This window comes from Lithobates pipiens, unplaced genomic scaffold (assembly GCF_037356315.1).
Source record: "Lithobates pipiens isolate NorthernLeopardFrog02 unplaced genomic scaffold, aLitPip1_a1.2 Scaffold_23, whole genome shotgun sequence".
NCBI lineage: Eukaryota > Metazoa > Chordata > Amphibia > Anura > Ranidae > Lithobates > Lithobates pipiens.
In genome coordinates, this window is record NW_027507785.1 from 290,460,086 (window position 1) to 290,485,138 (window position 25,053).

At 47.1% G+C, this 25,053-nt stretch overlaps 1 protein-coding gene and 1 long non-coding RNA gene across 3 annotated transcripts in view; one reads left to right on the top strand and one right to left on the bottom strand.

The window, feature by feature from the left end:
* LOC143926515 (calcium-activated chloride channel regulator 1-like) overlaps positions 1–24,232 on the top strand; it is a 63,697-nt gene extending 39,465 nt beyond the window's left edge. Inside the window, exons 11-14 of one of the 2 annotated variants that reach the window (XM_077450307.1) lie at positions 252–522; positions 1,691–1,855; positions 5,123–5,356; positions 22,848–24,232. In XM_077450307.1, the coding sequence (XP_077306433.1) occupies positions 252–522; positions 1,691–1,855; positions 5,123–5,356; positions 22,848–23,278 (1,101 nt within the window). In that variant the 3' untranslated portion in view covers positions 23,279–24,232. The remainder of the gene's footprint in view (positions 1–251; positions 523–1,690; positions 1,856–5,122; positions 5,357–22,847) is intronic. The other variant, XM_077450308.1, reaches the window with a different exon arrangement.
* Positions 1–25,053, bottom strand: part of LOC143926519 (uncharacterized) — a 97,011-nt gene that overhangs the window by 6,408 nt on the left and 65,550 nt on the right. The window contains exon 2 of the long non-coding RNA XR_013262097.1: positions 3,791–3,895. This is a non-coding gene — a long non-coding RNA (uncharacterized LOC143926519). The remainder of the gene's footprint in view (positions 1–3,790; positions 3,896–25,053) is intronic.

The following is a 25,053-nucleotide window of genomic DNA, read 5'->3' on the forward strand; positions in this document are numbered from 1 at the left end:
CTCTTACCTCTGTGCTGTGTGTGTGTGTGTGTGTGTGTGTGTGTGTGTGTGTGTGTGTGCGCGCGCGTGTGTGTGTGTGTGTGTGTGTGCGCGTGTGTGTATATATATATATATATATATATATATATATATACACACACACATACACATACATACATACACACACAATTTATAAATGTTGTTGTATATTATTATTTGTTTTTGGGTAAAATACATTGGTTCTTTAACAAATACCTATTGTCTATTTGTAGAGTGGAGTCTGGTCCTATGCCCTATGCAATAACGATGAATCCAACCAGGCCTTAAGTCTGGTGGCGACATCCAAAGCTGCAAATGCTAATGTGCCACCAATATCTGTAGATGTTTACATGAACAAGGACACAAATATTTACCCTACTCCAATGACTGTGTATGCATCAGTAAGCCAAGGTCTACTGCCAGTGAAGGGGGTAAATGTCACTGCCATCATCACATCAGAAAAAGGCAACACAACTTTGCTTGAACTTCTGGACAATGGAGCAGGTAATTTCTATACCTTTATACTTAGGTTTAGCCAAAGCCATACCAGTATACAGGGTCATTTCAAGACACTAGTGAACCCAGGACATTTTACTATGGAATACCTCACCTTGTTCCCATTTTGTGAACTATGTGCATTTTTTTCTCATATGATCTATTTTTTCCCCTGCATTTAATAATCTTTTTTATTTACATTTTTTCATCCTTCACATTGCTTTGCAATTCTGGCCCAGGGCACTTTTCATATTTTACTTGTTGCAATGCGTGATCTCTATACAAAAGGATCCTAGAAAATGGTCACGAAAACCCATTCACACCTGTGCATTGCAGCAATGTGCATGTTATCACAAAATATGGCAACACACCTGCCTGTGCAGTGTATTGTGATGCCATTCATTGTACACTCCAGTACACAATGCAAAAAAAAAGAGAAGAGATATTCTCTCTCACACACACACACACACACACACACACACACACACACACACACACACACACACACACACACACACACACACACTTAACAGATCTCTTCTTACTTTCTGTGTATCTATAGGTCAGGAAGTGAAAAAAAAAAATGAGGGCCTTAACCCTTGCCTACTCTATCCAAAACTGATAAAAAATGTTTTGACTTTAGATATGGTATATTTACTTTAAGGTGTGGTTCACATATATGCAGTGCGGCGCACAGCATGTGATTCGCACAGGAATCGCACTGCATTCCTGTGTAATTCACAAGCAAATGTCTGTCCGGTGCTTTTTGGAGCCATTTATTTGAATGGCTCAAATCACACCGCATCTGCATAAACATGGTGCAGGACCCTTATTTTCCCCTTATTTTGTTTACACTTATGCAATCCGATATTGTCAATCATACTGCATTTTGTGAAGTCATTAACTTAACCATGACACCTGCTGCAGGTCTGCCTTAGGAGTTGTACAGCTAAACCACTGGTTCTAGCAAGCTTCTAAACTCAAATATACTACATATCAATGGCAAGTTGCTGTTCTTATCATGCAAATATTGTCATGTCTAGCACAGATGACATAGCCGATGTGTTTATGGGTAGACTAGAGTTGTATGCCAGATTTCCATAATTTATCTTTATTGTTCCTTTCTGCATTTTCAGTGCATTGTTGCCTTATGCTTTTGTAATCTTTTATTGCAAAGGGGCTGATATAGCAAAGGATGACGGCATCTACTCCAAGTATTTCTTTACATTCCCTGTAAATGGGAGATACAATGTGAAAGTATTGGTGGAGGGGGAAGATGGTGGATGCAGACTGACATATCCCAGAGGCCGTGCTCTCTACTTGCAAGGCTTCGTGGAAAGTGGTGAGACATTTGTGGCAATTAGAAAGTAAGACAGAAAAAAAAAAAAAAAAAAAGATTCTTCATTTATTTGTACTTGTGTCTTTTTTTTATTATTATTTGAAATAAAAAATATAATAGTACAAACTGCAAGAGGCCTTTTCCTTTAAAAAAATGTAATAAATAAGCTTTACATAGGTAATGTGGTTCATGCACAGTGAATGTGTACAGCAAGTATGGCAGAATGCAACAGTCACTCCAGTCTTCATTAGTACCATTTAAAAAAAAAAAGTTTCTACTTCTCAAAAAAAAATAAAAGGATATTCTCTTGAATGGCTGACAGAGGCTGCTTAGCCACACTCTGAAAAGTGATCCACTATAGATTGTTTTAGAACAGGGGTGCCCAACTTTTTAAAGAGCAAGGGCCATTTAAGCGACTTAGTATCCAGTCACGGGCCATAATGAGTGGAGCGGGCGGATGACAGGTCCATGTCCACCCTGCATATGCAGAGTGGACACGGACATGGCTCACTCCACTCTATGGGCCTTCTGATTTTTTTTTAGTGGACCAGATTGGAGGTAGGTGGGTGTATACGGCCACAAGTCCGTTTACATCTGTGGCTCAATAGAGGTGAATGGAGGGTCCGATTGGGTCGGACCGATCACGCCAAAGGGGCCTAATGCTGCTTTCACACTGACGCGGCTGTGGTTTACCTGTACTGCAAGTGCAGTGCAGTACACCTGTGGCTTTCCTGTGAGTTAGCTGCACTTTGCATTAGACTTCTATTATATCCAGGGCTTTTTTTCAGTGGGAACGCGAGGGGAACGCAGTTCCGGCACCTCCAGCACTGACTGTATGCAATGGCAAGAAAAGCTGGGGTGTGCTGCTGGGTCTATTGATTGGGGGATCTATTCTAGTTGGAGGGGATCTATTATTGCTGAGGGTTGGTCTTATATTGCTGGGGGGGGGGGGGTCAGATGTTTCTGGGAGAGATCTACTGTTGAGGGAGGGATCTATTGTTGTTGGCTGACAGAGAGTCTATTGATGCTGGCTGCGGGGAGATCTATTGTTGCTGCCAATAGTCTATTGTTAGTAGAGGGGACATTTTGTTGCGTATGGTCCATTGTTGGTAGGGGATCTATTGTTGCTGGCTTGGGGCCCTATTGTTATTGGCTGCAGGGTATCTATTCTACTGCTTTTCTTGCGATCGTTGCCAAATTCCATAGAAATTACTGAGCACCACAAAATTATATGTGTTTCTGTATTCTTTAAAAGGGGCGGTACTGGGAGGTGGGTAGGGGTGGAACCAAGGAATAGTTGGGTTGGGATGGAGACAAGGGGTGACTCGGAAAGGGTGATTTCCTGCAGGTGTTAGGCATGTTCTGAAAGCACACCACACCTGCAGGTAATAACAGAAGTAATAACAGAAGTCTAGTGCAGGTAACCCACAAGTGTTCTGCGCTGCACCTGCGGATCAGTTTGAAAGCAGCCCCGTAACCACTGCAGAAGAGATATGCCCATATATACACTGATTTTTGTAATAAACTTACCTTAAACAGTCTTCCATTCAGGTATTGCCGGCTGTTGATGTCCCAGGCAGAGTGCATTTGGTATCACTTCGCCTGTCACAGGAGGCAGTGCTATACAGGAACCATCGGTTTATGCAGCTCTGTAGCCACTTGCTTTCTCTACCGCTGGCTTCATTAACAACACTGATGCTCTGGGATAGCGGGTCAATAACCCACAATCTGGGTTTGCCAACCCACCATCCCAGAGCAGGAGGTCGTGGGCCACATCAGAGGGCTGTTTTAGAAGAATGAACAAGTTTAAACTTAGCCTTACGGTAAGCAATACTCCCAATGTAGTGTAGTTTCAAAGTGCTTGCAAACCTGTACATTACAAACAAAGCATATCCCTGTATAGTGTGTATTGTATAAATGTATAGCAATCATCAGTACCTAGTATGAATCCAGGTCCCTCTCTCCGTCTTCTGCAAACTGCATCTGTCACTTCTGGCAGTTTTTTCAATCACCAGGCATTTCATGGTTCTCGCTGATCTCCCCCTGGTAAATAAACACAAACGTGATTTGTATTATGATGCTGTGGCTCCAAAAGAAGTTTATGGAGCATAATCTGCGCTCCATTAGCTTCAGTGGAGGGCAGGGGAGACATCAGGGGTCTAATAGAAATAGAGACTCTGTCATTAGTTTGTTATCACATAGGCGGCTACTGCCACCCTATGTGTTAGCAATAAAGTTAAGTGTAAAAAAAGAAAAGAAAAGTAGCATAAAAAAGTGTTTTAAAAACCCTTGCCTCCAGGTACATGATGTATGCGGCAGGTTTGCCTACTTACAAAAACGATTGGGCTAAACATATTACATATCACCAAGAACATCAGAGCGAGAGCAATAATTCTAGGGCTATTCTGTGCCATTAACCACTTGCTTACCACGCTATAGCCAAATGACGGTTAGAGGCTGGCCAGTTCTGGGAAGGCTTTACATGACGTCTTCCCGTGATCACGCCCACTGGACACAGATGATCACAGATCAGCAGCTCTTTACCACGTGATCAGCTGTGGCCAATTACAAATGATCATGCTGTAAACACAAGCTGGTTTTCGGCATTCCTTTCCTGACGCTGACAGGGTGAGGAGAAGAGTGCCAATAACCAGCTTCTGTAAAAGGGACATCGACACTGATTATCAGGGCACCAATGATCAGTGCAGTTCCAACAGTGCCCACCAGTACCGCCTCATCAGTGCAGCCTCATCAATGCACATCGGTGAAGGACAAAAATTAGATGTTTGCAAAATTTTATAGCAGAATATAAAATAAAATGGTTTTCAATATTTTCGGTCTGTTTTTTTTTTTATTTAGCAAAGAATAAAAAAAAAAAACAGTGGTGATTATTAAATACCACCAGAATGAAGCTCTATTTCTCTATTTCTGTGAAAAAAGTGATAAAAATGTCATATGGGTACAGTGTTGCACGACCATGCAATTGTCATTCAAAGTGAAAAAAGCTGAAAGCTGAAAATTGGCCTGGGCAGGAAGTGGGTGAAAGTGCCCATTAGGCAAGTGGTTAATGAAGCTACCTAGTATTTTATGACATGCGTTCCGCATGCCTCTTCACATCTAATGCGTCTGATATTTTATTTAACAGTTCTATTGTAATGATTTTTTTATTTCAGTGCAATTGGGATTCACATGATTTCAGGTGTCTAAATTGTAAGAGCATCTGACATTTTCACAAATTTGTGGTTTTCAGCTTTTGGTATGTTCTTCTAGGTAAAGCGGTTATAAAACCATCAGATTCTCTCGGCGATGAGGTTCTACCTGCACTGGGAAGATTCAAGAAAGCCGTCGTTGGCTGCTCTTTCACGGTGTCTGATGTAGGTGATGTAGGTGATGTAGGTGATATCCATCCACCGGCAAAAATTACAGACTTGGAAACTCAGATTAAAGGCAACAGACTTATCTTATCATGGACTGCAACCGGAGATGATATGGACCAGGGAACTGGTATGTTACTTTCTTTATGGATTATTTACTATGGCAAATCATGAAATCATCTTTTGTTTATGTGCTGATAGCGAATTAGGCTGTAGGTACTAAGTATGGTGACTGATAACTACTTAAATCAGGGCTTGACAAATTTGCTTGGAATCTAGGAGCCAGCTAAAAAAGTTAGGAGCCAGGTCCGTAACGGCAATCTGGACCTGTCCCTGGCCTGACATGGAGACAAGTTAGGGGACTATAGCACTTTTTGCGATTCAGCACTGCGTCGGTTTAACTGACAATTGCGCGGTCATGCGATGTTGCACCAAACAAAATTGACATCCTTTTTTCCCCACAAATAGAGCTTTCTTTTGGTGGTATTTGATCACTTCTGCAGTTTTTATTTTTTGCGCTATAAACAAAAAAAGAGCGACAATTTAGAAAAAAAAAGCATTATTTTTTACTTTTTGCTATAATAAATATCCCCAAAAATATATATAAAAAAAAATTTTTTTCCTCAATTTAGGCCGATATGTATTCTTCTACATATTGGTTAAAAAAAAAAAAAAAAATCCTAATAAGCGTATATTGATTAGAGGTCGACCGATATGGGTTTCTCTCAGGCCGATGCCGATATTTCGGAATTGCGGCGGCCGATGGCCGATATATGATGCCGATTTTTTTGGGCCGATATGTTAGGTCGATTTTTTTTTTTTTCCCCTTCATCTCATAAAATCTAAGTTAGACACCTTTCACACTGGGGCGTTTTTCAGGCGCTTTTGGGATAAAAATAGTGCCTGTAAATTGCCTTCAAAACGGCTCCCCTGCAGTCTCAGTGTGAAAGCCCGAGTGCTTTCACAATGAGGAGATGCGCTGGCAGGACATAAAAAAAAAAAAAAAAAAAAAAAAGTCCTGCAAGCAGCATCTTTGGAGAGATGTAAACCACTCCTCCACCACTCCTGCCCATTGAAATGAATGGGCATCGCTGCCGAAGCGCATGCAATTCGCAAGCGCATTTAACCCCTTCCTCAGCCACTAGCTAGGTTATAAGTGCCCCACTAGCAGCCGAATAGAGCCGCTAAAATGACGGTAAAGCGTCGCTAAAACTAGCAGCGTTTAACCGCCAACGCCTGCCCGCTCCAGTGTGGAAGCAGCCTTCAGTAATAAGTGATACAGAAAATTTCTTACATTTAAACATTTACTAAACAAAACAAACCACCAATCAGTTCACTTGTATGTATAATTTAGATATAAAAAAAAAAAAATAAATAAAAAAAAAACAATATATTAAATACACAAAAACAGGTACTCAAAACTTTTGGACGAAAAAAAAAGGGCTAACTTTACCGTTTGTTTTTTTTGTTTTTTTTAATCGGTGTATTTTTTCCAAAAAAATTGCGTTTGAAAGACCTCTGCGCAAATATCGTGTGACATAAAATATTGCAACCGCCATTTTATTCCCTAGGGTCTCTGCTAAAAAAACATATATAAATTTTGGGGGTTCTAAGTGATTGTCTGCCCAGAGAGGAGGAAAGTCGCTTCACTGATAAACTTCAGGCAACTTACATTGAGTTCTATTACAGAAGTCTTTTGTAAGTCGTGCTGTAATCGGTCGGCCGATGCCAATTAATTAAGAAATGCCAAATATCGGCCGATATATCGGTCGACCTCTAATATTGATTGGTTTGCACAAAAGTTATAGCGTCTACAGAATAGGGGATAGTTTTATGGCATTTGTGTGACCATTGTCATTTATACAGCGATCGGTGCTATAAAAATGCACTGATTACTGTGTAAATTACACTGGCAGTGAAAGGGTTAACCACTAGGGGGCGATGAAGGGGTTAAGTGTGTTCTAGGGAGGGATTCTAACTGGGGGGGGGGGGGGCTTCAAGTCACATGACAGAGATCGCTGTCATGACACAAGCCAGAACGGGGAAGTGCCTTGTTTACAGGCACTTCCCCGTTGTGAGGCCACCGGTCCTGCGGGCATGGTCACTCTGTATGCAGCAGGCCGAGCGCGCTTGCTATCCCCCACTCTTAAAGGGGACATACAGGTAAGCCCATTTGCCCACCGCTGCCACTGTGTCGGCGTATATCGGCATGCAGTGGTCAGAAAGTGGTTAAAGGCCGCAGATATACTTTAAAGTCACATTAACTCTACTTTTAAAAAGTCAATTTCTCCAGATCTCCATTTTTTTGCTGCTGTGATTCAACTTCCTGTTAAAGGAATGCTATGTTCAGTTGCCATAGTCCCACTGAATGTAGGCACATAGGTCACCCCCACTTCACTCCTGAGATGGACTTGGGACTATGGAGAATAGGATTTGCAGTGAGCATAGAGCAACACACATGACTGCAACCCTACGTGCACTGCTCATTCCAAACAGTAAGGGGCCAATAAGTAGTGGATGTATATGGGTTATTTATTTAGTTATTTTTTTTAAATCAGAAAAAGTTTAAGAACAAAACAGAAATACATCCATCCAGATATTATGTGCAGCAATAAATCCAATTACAGCTGATTATATATTGTATATAAATCACAAAAGATTAAAAGTTACCATCGTATTGTATTTCTTTACTGATACTTGATTAACTGATGGTGCATAGGGGGTTATTTACGAATGGCAAATCCACTTAGCTCTACAAGTGCACTTGGAAGTGCAGTCGCTGTAAATCTGAGGGGTAGATGTGAAATGAGGGGAAGCTCTGCTGATTTTATCATCCAATCATGTGCAAGCTAAAATGCTGTTTTTGGTTTTCCTTGCATGTTCCCCTCAGATCTACAGCAGCACTTCCAAGTGCACTTGCAGTGCAAAGTGGATTTGCCTTTCATAAATAACCCCCATAGTATTACATCGTCAGTGTGCAACTATACTGATCTGCATGTCCTTAACTTTAGTGCATACAGGGGAAATAGAAAAGGAAAACAAACATTCTATACTTAAGTATAGCAGAAATGTCTATTAATATTCTAAATTCGCTACCATGGCTCAGTAGTCAATTCTTAAAATGGGAACCACTTGCCACTCCTCACGTTATAGTTTTGCCCCAACATTCACCAATTGACATTTGTAGTAGTCTGTCCTTGAACTGAATTGGACCTAGTCCAGGTGTGTCCAGCCATGGTTGCCACAAGAAGTAGAATTTTATAAGAATATTCCGATGTCGGCAAGTGAGTTTTTCGCATACCAATGTGCTGTTTACCACGTCTACCCATTGCTTCCCCCGTTGGTACCTGTGGAGTTATCCAGTGCCGTGCGATCATTTTGCATGCCATGTACAATAGACGCAATACTGCAGCATGGCATTTCGGCAAAAGTGAGGGTATCTCCAAGGTTTTGACTTGGGTCTTAAGTCACTTGTATATTCCAAGGTATAGGAATTCAGTGACCGTTTGTACATCCACTGCACACTCGGGTCAGGACAATGGTTCTAGGGGCATGAGCACAGATTTATTCCAGTTAATGTTGAACCCGGACAAATCTCCGAAGTCAGCTATTAGTTGCATCACAGTCCTTAACGAACGATCAGTATCCCCCAGATAAATCAGAGTGTCATCCGCATATAAGGAGATGGTGTCTTTTTGGGTACCCTGATAAAAACCTACGATATTTTGTGAGGCTCTGACATGGATGGCCAATCGCCGATATGGCAATATTTGCATTCTTGCTGAAGGAGTGGTATATGGCAGTTGTACCCATTTGAGGAAGGAGGGGCCTACCCCAAATCTTGTCAATACTTGCCATAAATAGGGCCATTCAACACTCTTGAATGCTTTAGCCGCATCTAAAGAGAAGATGGCCCTATTATCGGGCCTGTCAGTAGGGAATTGTAAGTTTAAAGATAGTCTACGTAGGATTTGGGATGTGGATCTCGTCACTATGAAACCAGACTGGTCTTTATGCATCACTTTTTGGATGCATTTGGCTAACCTATTAACCAGTACCCTAGCCAGAAGTTTGACATCAAATGTAAGTAGCAAGATAGGTCTGTACGAGTCAGAGGGACTCCTTTCCTGGTTTTAAGAGGATGACTACAAGCGCTTCACTGATAGAAGGGGGAAGTTTCAAATGCCTTATTGTAGACTTGAATTAATTGCGCGGTAAATCGCTTGTAGACCTCGGACAGCAAGCCATCGGCTCTAGGCGCCCGTCCATTTTGTGTATGCGTCAAAGCTACAAGGAGCTCATTCTCAGGCCGCGTACACACGGGCGGACTGTTCGCCCAACCTTGTCCGCTGAACAGTGTTTGGGCGGACAGTCCGCTCGTGTGTGGGCTTTCAGCGGACAGTTTCAGCGGACAGTTGGACGGACAAAGTCTTTCGGAAATTCCGAAAAACTGTCCGCTGAAACTGTGTTTGAGCGAACAGTCCGCCCGTGTGTGGGCTTGTCCGCTGTACTTTCGAAATGAGCGGACTGTTCCCGCTCGGAAAGTCCGCCCATTTCGAGCGCGTGTACAGGTAGGCGGGGCCCGCGAAGGAGACGTCGCGGGCTCCGCCGCCTGGAATGGGCTTAAAGGGGAACCCCAACGCCGAAAAAAATCGGCGTGGGGGTTCCCCCCAAGTCCACACCAGACCCTTGTCCGAGCACGCTACCCGGCCGGCCAGGAAAGGGGGGCGAGCGAGCGCGCCCCCCCTCCTGAGCCGTACCAGGCCGCGTGCCCTCAACATGGGGGGTGCCTTGGGGAAGGGGGGGCCGCGCGGCCCCCCCACCCCAAAGCACCTTGTCCCCATGTTGATGAGGACAAGGGCCTCTTCCCGACAACCCTGGCCGTTGGTTGTCGGGGTCTGCGGGCGGGGGGCTTATCGGAATCCGGGAGCCCCCTTTAAGAAGGGGGCCCCGGATACCGGCCTCCCACCCTATGTGAATGAGTATGGGGTACAATGTACCCCTACCCATTCACCTGTGAACTAAAGTACAATAAAAAACACAACACAGAGAAAAAATATTTTATTGCACAGCTCCGGGGGTCTTCTCGCCGGACTCCTCCGCTATGTGTGTGTAGCTCTTTTGCTAGCGGAGGAGTCCGGCTTTCTTCCTCCCCGCCGCCGGCCTCTTCTCCCGACTTCGGGGGTCTTGTCCCCCTCTTCGGTTCTTCTGCCGGGCCACCGCGCCTGGTCCGGTGGCCCGGTCTTCTGTCGCCGTCTTCCGTCGCCGCCTTCGGTTCTTCTGCCGGGCCACCGCGCCTTCTTGTAGCTCTTTTACAGGCGGTGGCCCGGTCTTCTGTCGCCGCTGTCGTCGCCGCCGCCTTCCGTTCTTGTTCTTCTTCTTGTTCTTCTTCTTCTCCTGGAGATGTTGACTCGACGAGCTCTCCGGCCGGAATGCCAGGGACACGCTCCGCTGCCACTTATATAGTGACAATGGGGCGGTGTCACATGGTATATGTCACATGGGTTGGTCACATGGGTTGATGTCACATGGGGACTATGACATCGTAAGGGGGCGGGGTCACCATGTGACCAACCCATGTGACATATACCATGTGACACCGCCCCATTGTCACTATATAAGTGACCGCACAGCGCGGCTCTGGCATTCCGGCCGGAGAGCTCGTCGAGTCAACATCTCCAGGAGAAGAAGAAGAACAAGAAGAAGAACAAGAACGGAAGGCGGCGGCGGCGGCGACGACAGCGGCGACAGAAGACCGGGCCACCGCCTGTAAAAGAGCTACAAGAAGGCGCGGTGGCCCGGCAGAAGAACCGAAGGCGGCGACAGAAGAACGGAAGACGGCGACAGAAGACCGGGCCACCGGACCAGGCGCGGTGGCCCGGCAGAAGAACCGAAGAGGGGGACAAGACCCCCGAAGTCGGGAGAAGAGGCCGGCGGCGGGGAGGAAGAAAGCCGGACTCCTCCGCTAGCAAAAGAGCTACACACACATAGCGGAGGAGTCCGGCGAGAAGACCCCCGGAGCTGTGCAATAAAACATTTTTTCTCTGTGTTGTGTTTTTTATTGTACTTTAGTTCACAGGTGAATGGGTAGGGGTACATTGTACCCCATACTCATTCACATAGGGTGGGAGGCCGGTATCCGGGGCCCCCTTCTTAAAGGGGGCTCCCGGATTCCGATAAGCCCCCCGCCCGCAGACCCCGACAACCAACGGCCAGGGTTGTCGGGAAGAGGCCCTTGTCCTCATCAACATGGGGACAAGGTGCTTTGGGGTGGGGGGGCCGCGCGGCCCCCCCTTCCCCAAGGCACCCCCCATGTTGAGGGCACGCGGCCTGGTACGGCTCAGGAGGGGGGGCGCGCTCGCTCGCCCCCCTTTCCTGGCCGGCCGGGTAGCGTGCTCGGACAAGGGTCTGGTGTGGACTTGGGGGGAACCCCCACGCCGATTTTTTTCGGCGTTGGGGTTCCCCTTTAAGCCCATTCCAGGCGGCGGAGCCCGCGACGTCTCCTTCGCGGGCCCCGCCTACCTGTACACGCGCTCGAAATGGGCGGATTTGCCTCCGCCTTACGTGGGCGAGTCCGTTCATTTCAAAAGTTGAGCGAACTGTTTGCCCAACCTTGTTCGTCAAACAGTCCGCTCGTGTGTGGGCAAGTCCGCTCATGCAAATTTTGAGCGGACTGTTTGATGAAACTGTTTGCCGAACAAGGTTGGGCGAACAGTCCGCCCGTGTGTACGCGGCCTCAGTCAATGGAGCATTGAGCAGGCTTGCGTATGAAGTGGACAAACATGGTATAGGGTATCTAAGAAGGAATGGAGGTCATTAGATGAAGGTTGAACTTTGGATGTATAGACATCCTGAAAAAAAGATCCTTAAATATGTTCATAATAGCTTGAGTGGAATAGCAAGGTGTGCCCTGTGCATCTGCCAATGCCACTATATGGGAGGGGGGTTGTTGTGTTTTAGCCAGTAGGGCTAGCATATGGCCCATATTTTCTCCCTCTTCAAAGTGATTTTGCTGTAGAAAGAACCTTTTATTTTTTACTAGGTGATAGTTGCCTGAGCATTGATTGTGAAGCTAACCATGCTCCCTTGGAATCATCAGTGGGGTCAGCCACATATGTTGTGAGACGAGTCTCCTGTAGAGAAATCACATCTGCATCTAAACGCTTGATCGTGCGGAGCACAGCCAATCATTTAACTGGGTCGTTTAAGCCCTGGACAATCCTCTGGTTAGTTTAGACATAGCATTAGTATTACAGTAAAATCAAAAATAGATCCTGTAAGTGGTGTACAGCCCTATTCCATGGCAAGGGGATAGCATACAGTCAGGTGATTATACCCACGGGAAGAAGCGGTCCTCAAATTCAGTAAACTATACATTGAAGGTGGGAGTGAAGCATCAAAGTGTAATGTAGGAACAAGAAAATAGAGCCATGGTATAAAAAAAAAAGAATAAAAAAAAAAAAAAGAATTAGAAAACATAAAAGTACCTGGCCAACAGGGCCGAATAACCTTGCCATAGGTTGGCTAGGGGTCTATGCCAAACCATCCTGGGGGCAACAGTGGAAGCGCACTGCAGTGTCATACAACGTCTCATCAGCGAGAACAAAAGCCGTAGCCTTTAAACAAAACCTATGGCAAAAACAGCAGACTCCGCCTTGACATGGATGTCAGTGAAGCATGTATTCATCGCGAGTATAGTACCTTTCACAATGGGTCAGGACGTCTGCTGCGTGCCTCACAGAGCGATTATTCTTCCCGGTCCAGTCATTGTGCAGCTGCAAACTGCATATAAAAGAATTGGACTCAGCCCAGTTCCTGGACCCGCAGGCGAGTCGGGTATAACATAGCATACTTTAATTCCAGATCTCTGAGGCGTCGTTTTACATCTATGAATTTAGCTCTTTGTTTCTGCAGGTATGCTGAGAAATCTGAAAAAAGAGATATCTTGGCATTATCAATCTTCAGAGCTGCAGGTCTGGTTCTGGTGTTGTAAAGGATCACATTTCTATCCTTACAATGAATGAGTTTGAACAGGAATGGTCGCAGTGGGGCTCCTGTGCGCCCTCTCCACTGAAAACATTGGGGAGAACACCTCTTTGCCAAAGATGGTAGTGAGCCCTTTTTCAATAAATGCAACAGGATTCTTGCCTTCCACTCTCTCAGGTAGACCTATGGCTCTCACATCATTACATCCCACTCTGTTCTCTAAATCTTCTAAACGAAAGACGTGCTGTGCTGTGATTTGAGTATTGTAAGTGAGGTCCCGTTGCATGGGAACCAAGTCATCCTCTATAGAACGAACTCTTCCCCTCTAGAGTGGATGTTCTCTCCCTGAGCTTTTGGGTGATATCCCCTAGAGTACTCACGGTGTCCTAGTCGAATCCTGTGCCGTTGTTATCCTCCAGCGGTAGGGTGTCATCTGCTTCGGATAAGCCCCCTAACGAGTCTTCCAGATTGTCAGATGATGCTGTGGGGTCTGTGGATAGCCACATGGAGAACAGCTTTTCAGCTGCCTCTCTGTGTCTGTCCTTAGCAGAACTTTGGGAGAGGGCGCCATTTTGGATCATGAGGTCCACGGACCTGGCCGCATTCTGTCACTTTGTGGATGCCATCGAGCATGTGTCGGGCAAACAAGGATAGTACCATGTTCTGCGGATTGTCCAATAGCTGTTGTGCTATAGCCGGTATGTTGTATAGCGTGGCCTCAGGATAACAGAGCGGATTCTCAGCAGAGAGAACTGAAGGTGCACCCGGCTACAACAGTTACCTGGCCACGCCCCTGGGTTATTTTTGTTTAGTGATGCTTTAAATGCCCGATCCCCCAGCAAGTCCTCGAAGACTAACATTCTTCTGTTTTCATTGCTGCAAAGTACCGTATAACACACTTTTTTCCCCCTTAAAAATCAGGGAAATCGTGGGTGCGTGTTATACGCCGATCCCCCGCCGTTGTGAGCCTCTGGGCGGCTTTCGGCCCTTCTCGGTGGCTCTTCTCGACAGCCGAAAGCTGCCGAGAACTACCGAGCGCTGGCGAGATACACAGGACACCCGGCTCTGTATCTCGGCGGCACCAAAGGAAAAGCTGCAAAAAAACCTGACAAGGCTGCAAATGACACTGACAAGGGTGCAATGATGGACAAGGCTGCAGATGGACACTGATAAGACTGCATCAATAGGCATTTAAATGTAAGTTTTTTTTCCTTAACCACTTAAGCCCCGGACCAATTTGCAGCCAAAGGACCAGGCCCCTTTTTGCGATTCGGCACTGCGTCAATTTAATGGACAATTGTGCGGCCGTGCTACGTGGCTCCCAAACAAAATTGGCGTTCTTTTTTTCCCACACATAGAGCTTTCTTTTGGTGGTATTTGATCACCTCTGCGGTTTTTTTTTTTGCGCTATAAACAAAAATAGAGTGACAATTTTGAAAAAAAATTAATTTTTTTTTACTTTTTGCTATAATAAATATCCCTCAAAAATATATAAAATAGTTTTTTCCTCAGTTTAGGCCGATACGTATTCTTCTACATATTTTGGTAAAAAAGAAAAAAAAATGCAATTAGCGATTATTGTTTGGTTTGCGCAAAAGTTATAGCGTTTACAAAATAGGGGATAGTTTTATAGCATTTTTATTAATTTTCTTTTCTTTTTACTATTAATGGCGGCGATCAGCAATTTTTATTGTGACTGCGACATTATGGCAGACACATCGGACATTTTTGACACATTTTTGGGACCATTGTCATCTATACAGCAATCAGTGCTATTTAAATGCACTGATACCTGTGTAAATGGTAGTGAAGGAGTTAACCACTAGGGGGCAATGTAGGTGTTATGTATTTTTTTTATTGCAGGGGGGCGTGGCCTGGCATGTGACGTCACTGATCGTTTTTCCCTATAAAAGGGAAGAGATGATCGGTGACAGCCACACTAGGAAGCACAGGGAGAGATTTGTTTACACAGACCTCTCCTCGTTCTTCAGCTCTGTGACCCGATCGCGGGACACCAGCGGCGATTGGGTCCGCTGGTCCCGCGGCCACGGAGCTCAGGACCGGGTCGGGAGAGCGCCGCCGGCGGCGTGCTCCCGACTCATGGTTGGGCACTTAAAGAGCCACGTACAGGTACATGATTGTGCCCAACCGTGCCATTCTGCCAACATATATCTGTGTGAGGCGGTCCTTAAGTGGTTAAACTTCCCTCCTAAACTTGGGGTGCGTGTTATACGCCGATAAATATGGTATTCTCGGTTTGCCAAGCAGGGAGAGACAAAAGCAGCAATGAAATTCTAACAGGAGAGCTAATGTTCTTTTAAAGCTAGAATATATGCTCCATGTGTCCCCACTGGGGCCATATATCCTCATTGGCTATTCTGTCTGACTCCCATCAAGTAAACAGGAAGTGGAAAGATTTTCACTTAATTTCTGTCCTGTCAAATAGGCAAGCAGGGGCAGCAATGCAATGATGGAAGAGGTCCACACTTCTTCACACTATTAAAAGTATGAGTTGGAGTTAGATATTATATTAATAATTCATAATAATAATAATATGCACTCCAAATAAGTTAAACATACACATGACCAGTCTAAAGCTGATACTGGGTAAGTGGAATTACTTTTACTTATTACTTACTACTTATTTTCACATAGCTGTAGAACATTTACTAGTAAATAAACAAATAAGTATATTTTAGGCCAACAAGTATTCAAATCTAATTTATATTTAAAACAGTTGTAACCTCAAAAAAAAAAAAAAAAAAATCCTGTTTCTTTAAAGCACGATATACAGCAGTGGTCTTCAAACTATGGCCCTCCAGTTATTCAGGAACAATTCCCATCATGCCTAGTCACGTTTTACAATGCCTCATGGGACATATAATAAATTATATATATATATCCACACACACACACACACATATACGCACATATATATATATATATATATATATATATATATATATATATATATATACACATATATTATATGTGAAAAGGCTCTGTTAGGGCCGGGGTTGTTGGGATTTCTGGGTGGAGGCAGCTGGGGCTCATGGGGGGAGGGTGGTCAATCTATCCTCCACCACTCTGTTCTCTGCGTCCATGTCGGCTTCCAGTGTGGGGGCGATTCTTCCGGTATGGGAGGAGGGGGGGGGGGGTGATCGGCTGCCCCCAGCTCCTCTCTCTCCCATGTGTATCGCTCCGTTCGCCCGCCGTTTCTGCCGGTGTGGGGGGAGAGGAGGGGGGTGATCGGCCACCCCCAGCTCCTCTCTTCCCCATAAGCATTGTGCTGTCTGCCTGTCATGGCTCCTCTTTCTCTCCCCGCTCGCCCTCTCCCTATGTACATGGCTTCACGTGTTTTTCTCCCGTTGTGGGGGGAGGGGGGTCAGCTGGCTCTGACTCCTCTCCCTCCCAATTGTGCTTTTGCTCCGCCCGCCGATTTTCCTGGTGATGGGAGGGGGAGGTAGTGGCCGCTGCCGGCTCCCCTTCTCTCCTCGCAGGTTCAGAGCGCCCGCCGATTCTCCTGGCGGGGGGAGTGTGGGGAGGTGATCAGCCACCGCCGGCTCCTCTTCCCCCCTCACATGTGCAGAGTACCGGCCGATTCTCCTGGTGTGGGGGAGGTGATCGGCCGCCGCTGGCTCCCCCTCTCCCCTCACACGTGATCCAGCCTGGCCGTGCCTGCCGCCCACAGTCTCCCCTCAGCTCTCCTGCAGGGGGAAGGGGGCGAGCGGTCACCCTCCTCCTTACGATCTCCCCTCAGCTTCTGGTGGTCAGTGTGCAGCCGCCCGGCGTGCATGGGGGGGGGGGGGTGTTCATCCACCACCGCGCACCTACTTCCTGGACTCAGTCCCCCCCCCCGTAAAAAAAAAAAAAAAACAGGGTTTCATGGATGTCTATGGAGGGTTTTGTCTAAACTAATTATTAGGTTGATATTTGGTTTTAATATACTTGCGTATGCTACCTTATTGGATGGTATGGTTTCCATGCACTACATGGCATAAGAGAGGAACCTTCCAAAGGGGTATGGAGAGATAAACATGGGGGGGGGGTATGTCCGGGGTTTTTGGGATTTCCCCTAGAGGCCTAGAGTAAGTGTACAAACACGCAATTAGCAAATTAAATCTATACTTGTTTTCAGTCATATCATTTTGTCCAGCTTTCTCCGTCATATCATTTTGTCCAGCTTTCTCCGTCATATCATTCTGTCCAGCTTTCTCCGTCATTGCGTTCGGTCAGCATTTCCGTCATGGCGTTTCTGTTCAGCATTTTCCGTCATAGCATTCTGTCCAGCTTTCTCCGTCGTCAACATTTCTGTCATATCGTTTGGTCAGCATTTCCTTCATGGCGTTTCTGTCCAGCTTTCTCCGTCATTGCGTTCGGTCCAGCATTTCTGTCCAGTATTTCTGTCACGGCGTTCTGTCCAGCATTTCCGTCACGGCGTTCTGTCCAGCATTTCCGTCACGGCGTTCTGTCCAGCATTTCCGTCACGGCGTTCTGTCCAGCATTTCCGTCACGGCGTTCTGTCCAGCATTTCCGTCACGGCGTTCTGTCCAGCATTTCCGTCACGGCGTTCTGTCCAGCATTTCCGTCACGGCGTTCTGTCCAGCATTTCCGTCACGGCGTTCTGTCCAGCATTTCCGTCACGGCGTTCTGTCCAGCATTTCCGTCACGGCGTTCTGTGCAGCATTTCCGTCACGGCGTTCTGTGCAGCATTTCCGTCACAGCGTTCTGTGCAGCATTTCCGTCACAGCGTTCTGTGCAGCATTTCCGTCACAGCGTTCTGTGCAGCATTTCCGTCACAGCGTTCTGTGCAGTATTTCCGTCACAGCGTTCTGTGCAGCATTTCCGTCACAGCGTTCTGTCCAGTTTTTCCGTCATATCGGTCTGTCGAGCATTCCTGTCATAGCGTTCTGTCCAGCATTTCCGTCACAGCGTTCTGTCCAGCATTTCCTGTCATAGCGTTCTGTCCAGTTTTTCCTGTCATATCGGTCTGTCCAGCATGTCTGGCATAGCGTTTCTGCCCCTGGATTTCTGTCATAGCGTTCTGCCCCTGGATGCCTGTCATAGCGTTCTGCCCCTGGGTGCCTGTCATAGCGTTCTGCCCCTGGACTGCGGTCATGGCGTTCTGCCCCTGGACTGCGGTCATGGCGTTCTGCCCCTGGACTGCGGTCATGGCGTTCTGCCCCTGGACTGCGGTCATGGCGTTCTGCCCCTGGACTGCGGTCATGGCGTTCTGCCCCTGGACTGCGGTCATGGCGTTCTGCCCCTGGACTGCGGTCATGGCGTTCTGCTCCTGGACTGCGGTCATTGCGTTCTGAACCAGGATTTCGGTCATGGCGTTCTGAACCAGGATTTCTGTCATGGCGTTCTGAACCAGGATTTCTGTCATGGCGTTCTGAACCAGGATTTCTGTCATGGCGTTCTGAACCAGGATTTCTGTCATGGCGTTCTGAACCAGGATTTCTGTCATGGCGTTTTGAACCAGGATTTCTGTCATGGCATTCTGAACCAGGATTTCTGTCATGGCGTTTTGAACCAGGATTTCTGTCATGGCATTCTGAACCAGGATTTCTGTCATGGCGTTCTGAACCAGGATTTGTCACAGCATTTTGCCCCGTGATTTCTCTCAGTGTTTAACCCCCAGGATTTCAGTCACAGTAGTCCGCCCAGCATTTCTGTCACAGGGGTCCGCCCCAGCATGCTTCCCAGCATTTCTGTCATAGCGTTATGCCCAAGGTTTTTCTGTCTTTGCGTCTCTACCCCAATGTTTCTGTCATAGTGTTCTGCGCCAGTTTTTTTTCTGGCTCAGCGTTCAGTCTCAGTGTTCTGGCTCGGCATTCAGTCTTAGCATTTCGGTCATAGTGTTTTCTGCCTCAGGATTTCTGTCTTTGCATTTCTGTCTCAGCGTTCAGTCGCAGCGTGTTTTCGGGCATTGAATTTCTGGCCAGGATTCTGCTGTTGCGTCGCTGTCTCAGTTTTTCTGTTATAGCATTTCTGCCCCGGAATTTCTGGCATTGCATTTATGCCTCAGGCCGCGTACACACGGGCGGACTGTTCGCCCAACTTTGTTTGTCAAACAGTTTCGGCAAACAGTCCGCTCAAAATTAGCATGGACGGACATGGCCACACACGGCACTTTTTGAGCGGACTGTTTCAGCGAACTGTTTGCCAAACAGTTCGCTCAACTTTTGAAATGAACGGACTCGCCCACGTAAGGCGGAGGCAAATCCGCCCATTTCGAGCGCGTGTACAGGTAGGCGGGGCCCGCGAAGGAGACGTCGCGGGCTCCGCCGCCTGGAATGGACTTAAAGGGGAACCCCAACGCCGAAAAAAATCGGCGTGGGGTCCCCCCAAAGTCCACAACAGACCCTTGTCCGAGCACGCTACCCGGCCGGCCAGGAAAGGGGGGCGAGCGAGCGCGCCCCCCCTCCTGAGCCGTACCAGGCCGCGTGCCCTCAACATGGGGGGGTGCCTTGGGGAAGGGGGGGCCACGCGGCCCCCCCACCCCAAAGCACCTTGTCCCCATGTTGATGAGGACAAGGGCCTCTTCCCGACAACCCTGGCCGTTGGTTGTCGGGGTCTGCGGGCGGGGGGCTTATCGGAATCCGGGAGCCCCCTTTAAGAAGGGGGCCCCCGGATACCGGCCCCTCACCCTATGTGAATGAGTATGGGGTACAATGTACCCCTACCCATTCACCTGTGAAATAAAGTACAAAAAAAAACACAACACAGAGAAAAAATATTTTATTGCACAGCTCCGGGGGTCTTCCGTCTTCGGGGGTCTTCTCGCCGGACTCCTCCGGTATCTTCGTGTAGCTCTTTTACTAGCGGAGGAGCCCGGCTTTCTTCCTCCCCGCCGCCGGCCTCTTCTCCCGACTTCGGGGGTCTTGTCCCCCTCTTCGGTTCTTCTGCCGGGCCACCGCGCCTTCTTGTAGCTCTTTTGCAGGCGGTGGCCCGGTCTTCTGTCGCCGCTGCCTTCCGTTCTTCTGTCGCCGCCTTCGGTTCTTCTTCTTCTTCTTGTTCTTCTTCTTCTTCCCCAGGAGATGTTGACACGTCGCTCTCTCCGGCCGGAATGCCAGAGCCGCGCTGTGCGGTCACTTATATAGTGACAATGGGGCGGTGTCACATGGTATATGTCACATGGGTTGGTCACATGGGTTGATGTCACATGGGGACTATGACATCGTAAGGGGGCGGGGTCACCATGTGACCAACCCATGTGACATATACCATGTGACACCGCCCCATTGTCACTATATAAGTGACCGCACAGCGCGGCTCTGGCATTCCGGCCGGAGAGAGCGACGTGTCAACATCTCCTGGGGAAGAAGAAGAACAACAAGAAGAAGAAGAACGGAAGGCGGCGACGGCGACAGCGGCGACAGAAGACCGGGCCACCGCCTGTAAAAGAGCTACAAGAAGGCGCGGTGGCCCGGCAGAAGAACCGAAGGCGGCGACAGAAGAACGGAAGGCAGCGGCGACAGAAGACCGGGCCACCGCCTGCAAAAGAGCTACAAGAAGGCGCGGTGGCCCGGCAGAAGAACCGAAGAGGGGGACAAGACCCCCGAAGTCGGGAGAAGAGGCCGGCGGCGGGGAGGAAGAAAGCCGGGCTCCTCCGCTAGTAAAAGAGCTACACGAAGATAGCGGAGGAGTCCGGCGAGAAGACCCCCGAAGACGGAAGACCCCCGGAGCTGTGCAATAAAATATTTTTTCTCTGTGTTGTGTTTTTTTTTGTACTTTATTTCACAGGTGAATGGGTAGGGGTACATTGTACCCCATACTCATTCACATAGGGTGGGGGGCCGGTATCCGGGGGCCCCCTTCTTAAAGGGGGCTCCCGGATTCCGATAAGCCCCCCGCCCGCAGACCCCGACAACCAACGGCCAGGGTTGTCGGGAAGAGGCCCTTGTCCTCATCAACATGGGGACAAGGTGCTTTGGGGTGGGGGGGCCGCGCGGCCCCCCCTTCCCCAAGGCACCCCCCATGTTGAGGGCACGCGGCCTGGTATGGCTCAGGAGGGGGGGCGCGCTCGCTCGCCCCCCTTTCCTGGCCGGCCGGGTAGCGTGCTCGGACAAGGGTCTGTTGTGGACTTTGGGGGAACCCCCACGCGGATTTTTTTCGGAGTTGGGGTTCCCCTTTAAGCCCATTCCAGGCGGCGGAGCCCGCGACGTCTCCGTCGCGGGCCCCGCCTACCTTCACACGCGCTCGAAATGAGCAAACTTTCCTCCGAGCGGGAACAGTTTGCTCATTTCGAAAGTAGCCTACACACGGGCGGACTGTTCGCTCAAACACAGTTTCAGCGGACAGTTTTTCGGAATTTCCGAAAGACTTTGTCCGTCAAACTGTCCGCTGAAACTGTCCGCTGAAAGCCCACACACGAGCGGACTGTCCGCCCAAACACTGTTCAGCGGACAAGGTTGGGCGAACAGTCCGCCCGTGTGTACGCGGCCTCAGCGTTTCAGTCTTGGTTGTTGCTGTCATTGCGTTCTGCCCCTGGTTCTGTCACTACGTTTCTGCATCAGCATTAAGTTTCAGCGTTTTCTGTCATGGTGTTTTCATCATGGCGTGTTGTGTTTCTGTCTCAGCGTTTCTGCCAGCTTGTCTGTCATAGTATTTCAGCCTTGGTATTCAGTCTCTGAGTTTCTCAGAGGGGTGTCGTTCACTCATGGCATACTCTGGTAGTCTTTCGTCTTTGTTGAATGTTATGTCCCGTCGTGTCTGTGTCATGTTTTGTACCTGGGTCAGGTAGCTAGGGCTCAAACGTCAGGATCTGTCACGTCGATAGATCCATACGGGCTGAGGTTTTGTTTGTTAATTGATTGTTGTCCTCAATCGTCTCGCCCGTATACCATACGTCATACGTTGCATGTTCATTCATGGCGTTCTGCCCCTGGACTGCGGTCATGGCGTGCTGCCCCTGGACATTTTCTTTTCTTTTTTAATAAAAGTGGGTCAAAAAGCCCTGAAATTGAGTTTCTGGTGTGGATTGGTCTCGCTAATGAGTGCTACACTTGAGTTAAACAACCCCCAATATTACAACATACACACATATACATACATACACACACACACACACATATATACACACATATACACAGCATAGTGCTTGCGCAGGGTCATTTGTCCCTCTCTATGCTGTAAAATACCTGGTTGATCCTGCCTATTCCTGTGTCCCCTTGTATGTACTGACCACGGTAATCATGGCTGCTAATCCATGATACTGTGGTCAGTTTACATGCCTCCGTCACCTCTCTCTCTCTCTCTCTCTCTCTCTCTCTATGTCTATTGAGTCAGTGCCGATCTGCTCCCTGCCCCTTCCCTCCTGCTGCTATTCTGTGTAAAATAACTGTGTAATTTCTATAATCCTCTCTGTTATATGCAGCTATATTGCACAGTGTCTGTTTTATAAAAATGATGCAGATCAATACCTTATCCTGTATAATAATAATAATGGTTACAGCAGCAGCCATGAGCTTGTCATAACCCCTTATATAGAAGGGCATTTAGAAATAAACCTTGGTAGACAAGGGGTTCATTGTAATTTGAGTATTTTGGCAGTTTAAAAGCTATTACCAATAGTATCTCCAGGCTTGGATGGGATTAATTTGATTGTTGTTTTTTTCCTTTTTTCCCAGCTCAGAGTTATGAATTAAGAATGAACAACAACATTAAAGAACTCAGGGACAACTTTGAAGGATCTACCGTGTTGGACATTTCAAGTATTACCCCAAGCCCAGCAGGAACAAGAGAAGAATTTCAATTCAGTCCAGACCTCCATACAGAAAACGGGAAAGTCTTATATTTTGCTCTAATTGCAGTTGATAAAAACCTCCTAAGATCAGCCATCTCAAACATAGCACAAGCAGCTTTCCTACCCCCTGCAAAGCCAAGAGCCACTGCTCTGCCAGTCACTAAATGTTCCACTCTCAAACCTAAATCTTGCACCACTATCAAATTTATCGAGGAATGTGACCCAACAACCAACCCAAAACAGCCCATCACATGTCCACCTAAACCCTCCCCAAAGTGTCCAACTCCAGGGCAAACAGAAAAAAAAATACTTTAATTTTTGGATACGGTATCTTTTGGATAGAGTAGAAGGGTTAGTATGCTATACAATACAAGGTCCAACTAGAGTGCCAAACTAGTTTAATCATCATGATAATATCTGGAATTTCTTTTTAAAGCAGCCCGAACTGAAATTTTACTGATGTGAGCTTGGCAAGATGAATCACCCATTAGCTTCCTATAACTCTTGGAGACACTGGCCTCTAGATCTATGCCTGTCTCCCACTTCCTGTTGATTTCTCCGTTTTTTTGTTTTGCATTACACTAAATCTGGGTTCACACTATTGCGAACACAGACATCGCACGTGATTCGCACTACATTGCTGTGCAGATCACCTGCGATGTCTGTGCAATGTGAATTCAGACGTACAGTTTGTATGGCTGAACTTGCATTGGATTTGCAAGAAAATGGTGCAGGAACCTTTTTTTTTCCCTACACTGGAATCGGATCGCATGGGTGTTCACACCCATGCGATCCAATTCCTGCCCAAATTCACAGCTCGCGAACCTATCTAGGGGTGTCATTACCTTTGTATTGACACCCGCAGCAGTTCAGAGGGCAGTGTGAACTGCTTGTGAAGGAGATGCAACTGGAACTGGAATCGTGCTGGTTCCCGCATCACAATAGTGTGAACCCGGGCAAAATGTAGAAAGAGAAAAAAAGAGACTCCATGGCAGGAGGAGGAACGCCCAGGAACTCCAGAAGGGAGATCTGAGAACTGGAGTCCTTCGAGAGATATGAAGCCAATGGGCGATTGACTGATATGACCTTTTATGTGGGCTGACCTTAAACTTAATTTTAAATATATAATTAAGTACAGTTTGTGTACGCATTGTGATTTTCATCAAAATCAACATAAATCTAATTTTTGTTACCTCTTTTTTATTACCATAGATCTGCTGTCTATAATTTGCCACACTGATAAAATAAATCTAAAATTAAGCTGATAAACTTGGTTATGCTCAAATGTGTCTGGTATTTCTTTACAGAATAAGTGCACCTTCATGTTACAAATATTCATCTCCTTATGCCTTGTAAGTTTATTTCTACAACCCTAAAATCATTGGTTATGTATGCAACGTGTCTTCTTTATAGTGTAATGAGACATATTATCTAAGAGACGCCATCCTTGATATTCCTGTCCGACATCAAATCAGGTGCCCATGGAACCTACACATTTAAAGTATGCCTACTTTACATAACTTAATATGCAGATGAGAAAACAGAAGATGTTGGAGCCAAAATTGGGCGGGGCCTGGTGGGCTTGGCCTAGCCATTGGTGCCGCCCATCACGGGGTGTCATTCCGGAGCTCCCGTCTTTGCTCTCTCCTCCCCTCCCTCCCTCACCCATGCTGCAGGCCGCCCGAGGGGTCTCGCTGTAAAGTCCTCCTCTCCCCAGCGGTGGCTGCATATGGCTCCTCAGCCGATGTGCAAATCGGCTGTGCAGGAGCTCGGTCACGCTGTTTACTGTGAAAGTGAAAGCAAGGGAGAGATGTGTAGAAATGTGTGCTGTGCTCTCTGCCTCCCCCTACAGTGCAGTACCAGCATGGAGATTGAAGGTACAGAGCTGCAGCTGCCAATTTTTAAAAAGACTGTCTATATATATATGTATGTTATATGTGTGTATGTGTGTTATATGTGTGCATGTTAATATGTGTGCATGTTTATATGTGTGCATGTTTATGTTTATGTGTGTGTGTGTTATATGTGTATTATATGTGTGTGGGTGTGTGGGTGTTATATGTGTGTATGTTTATATGTGAGCGTATGTT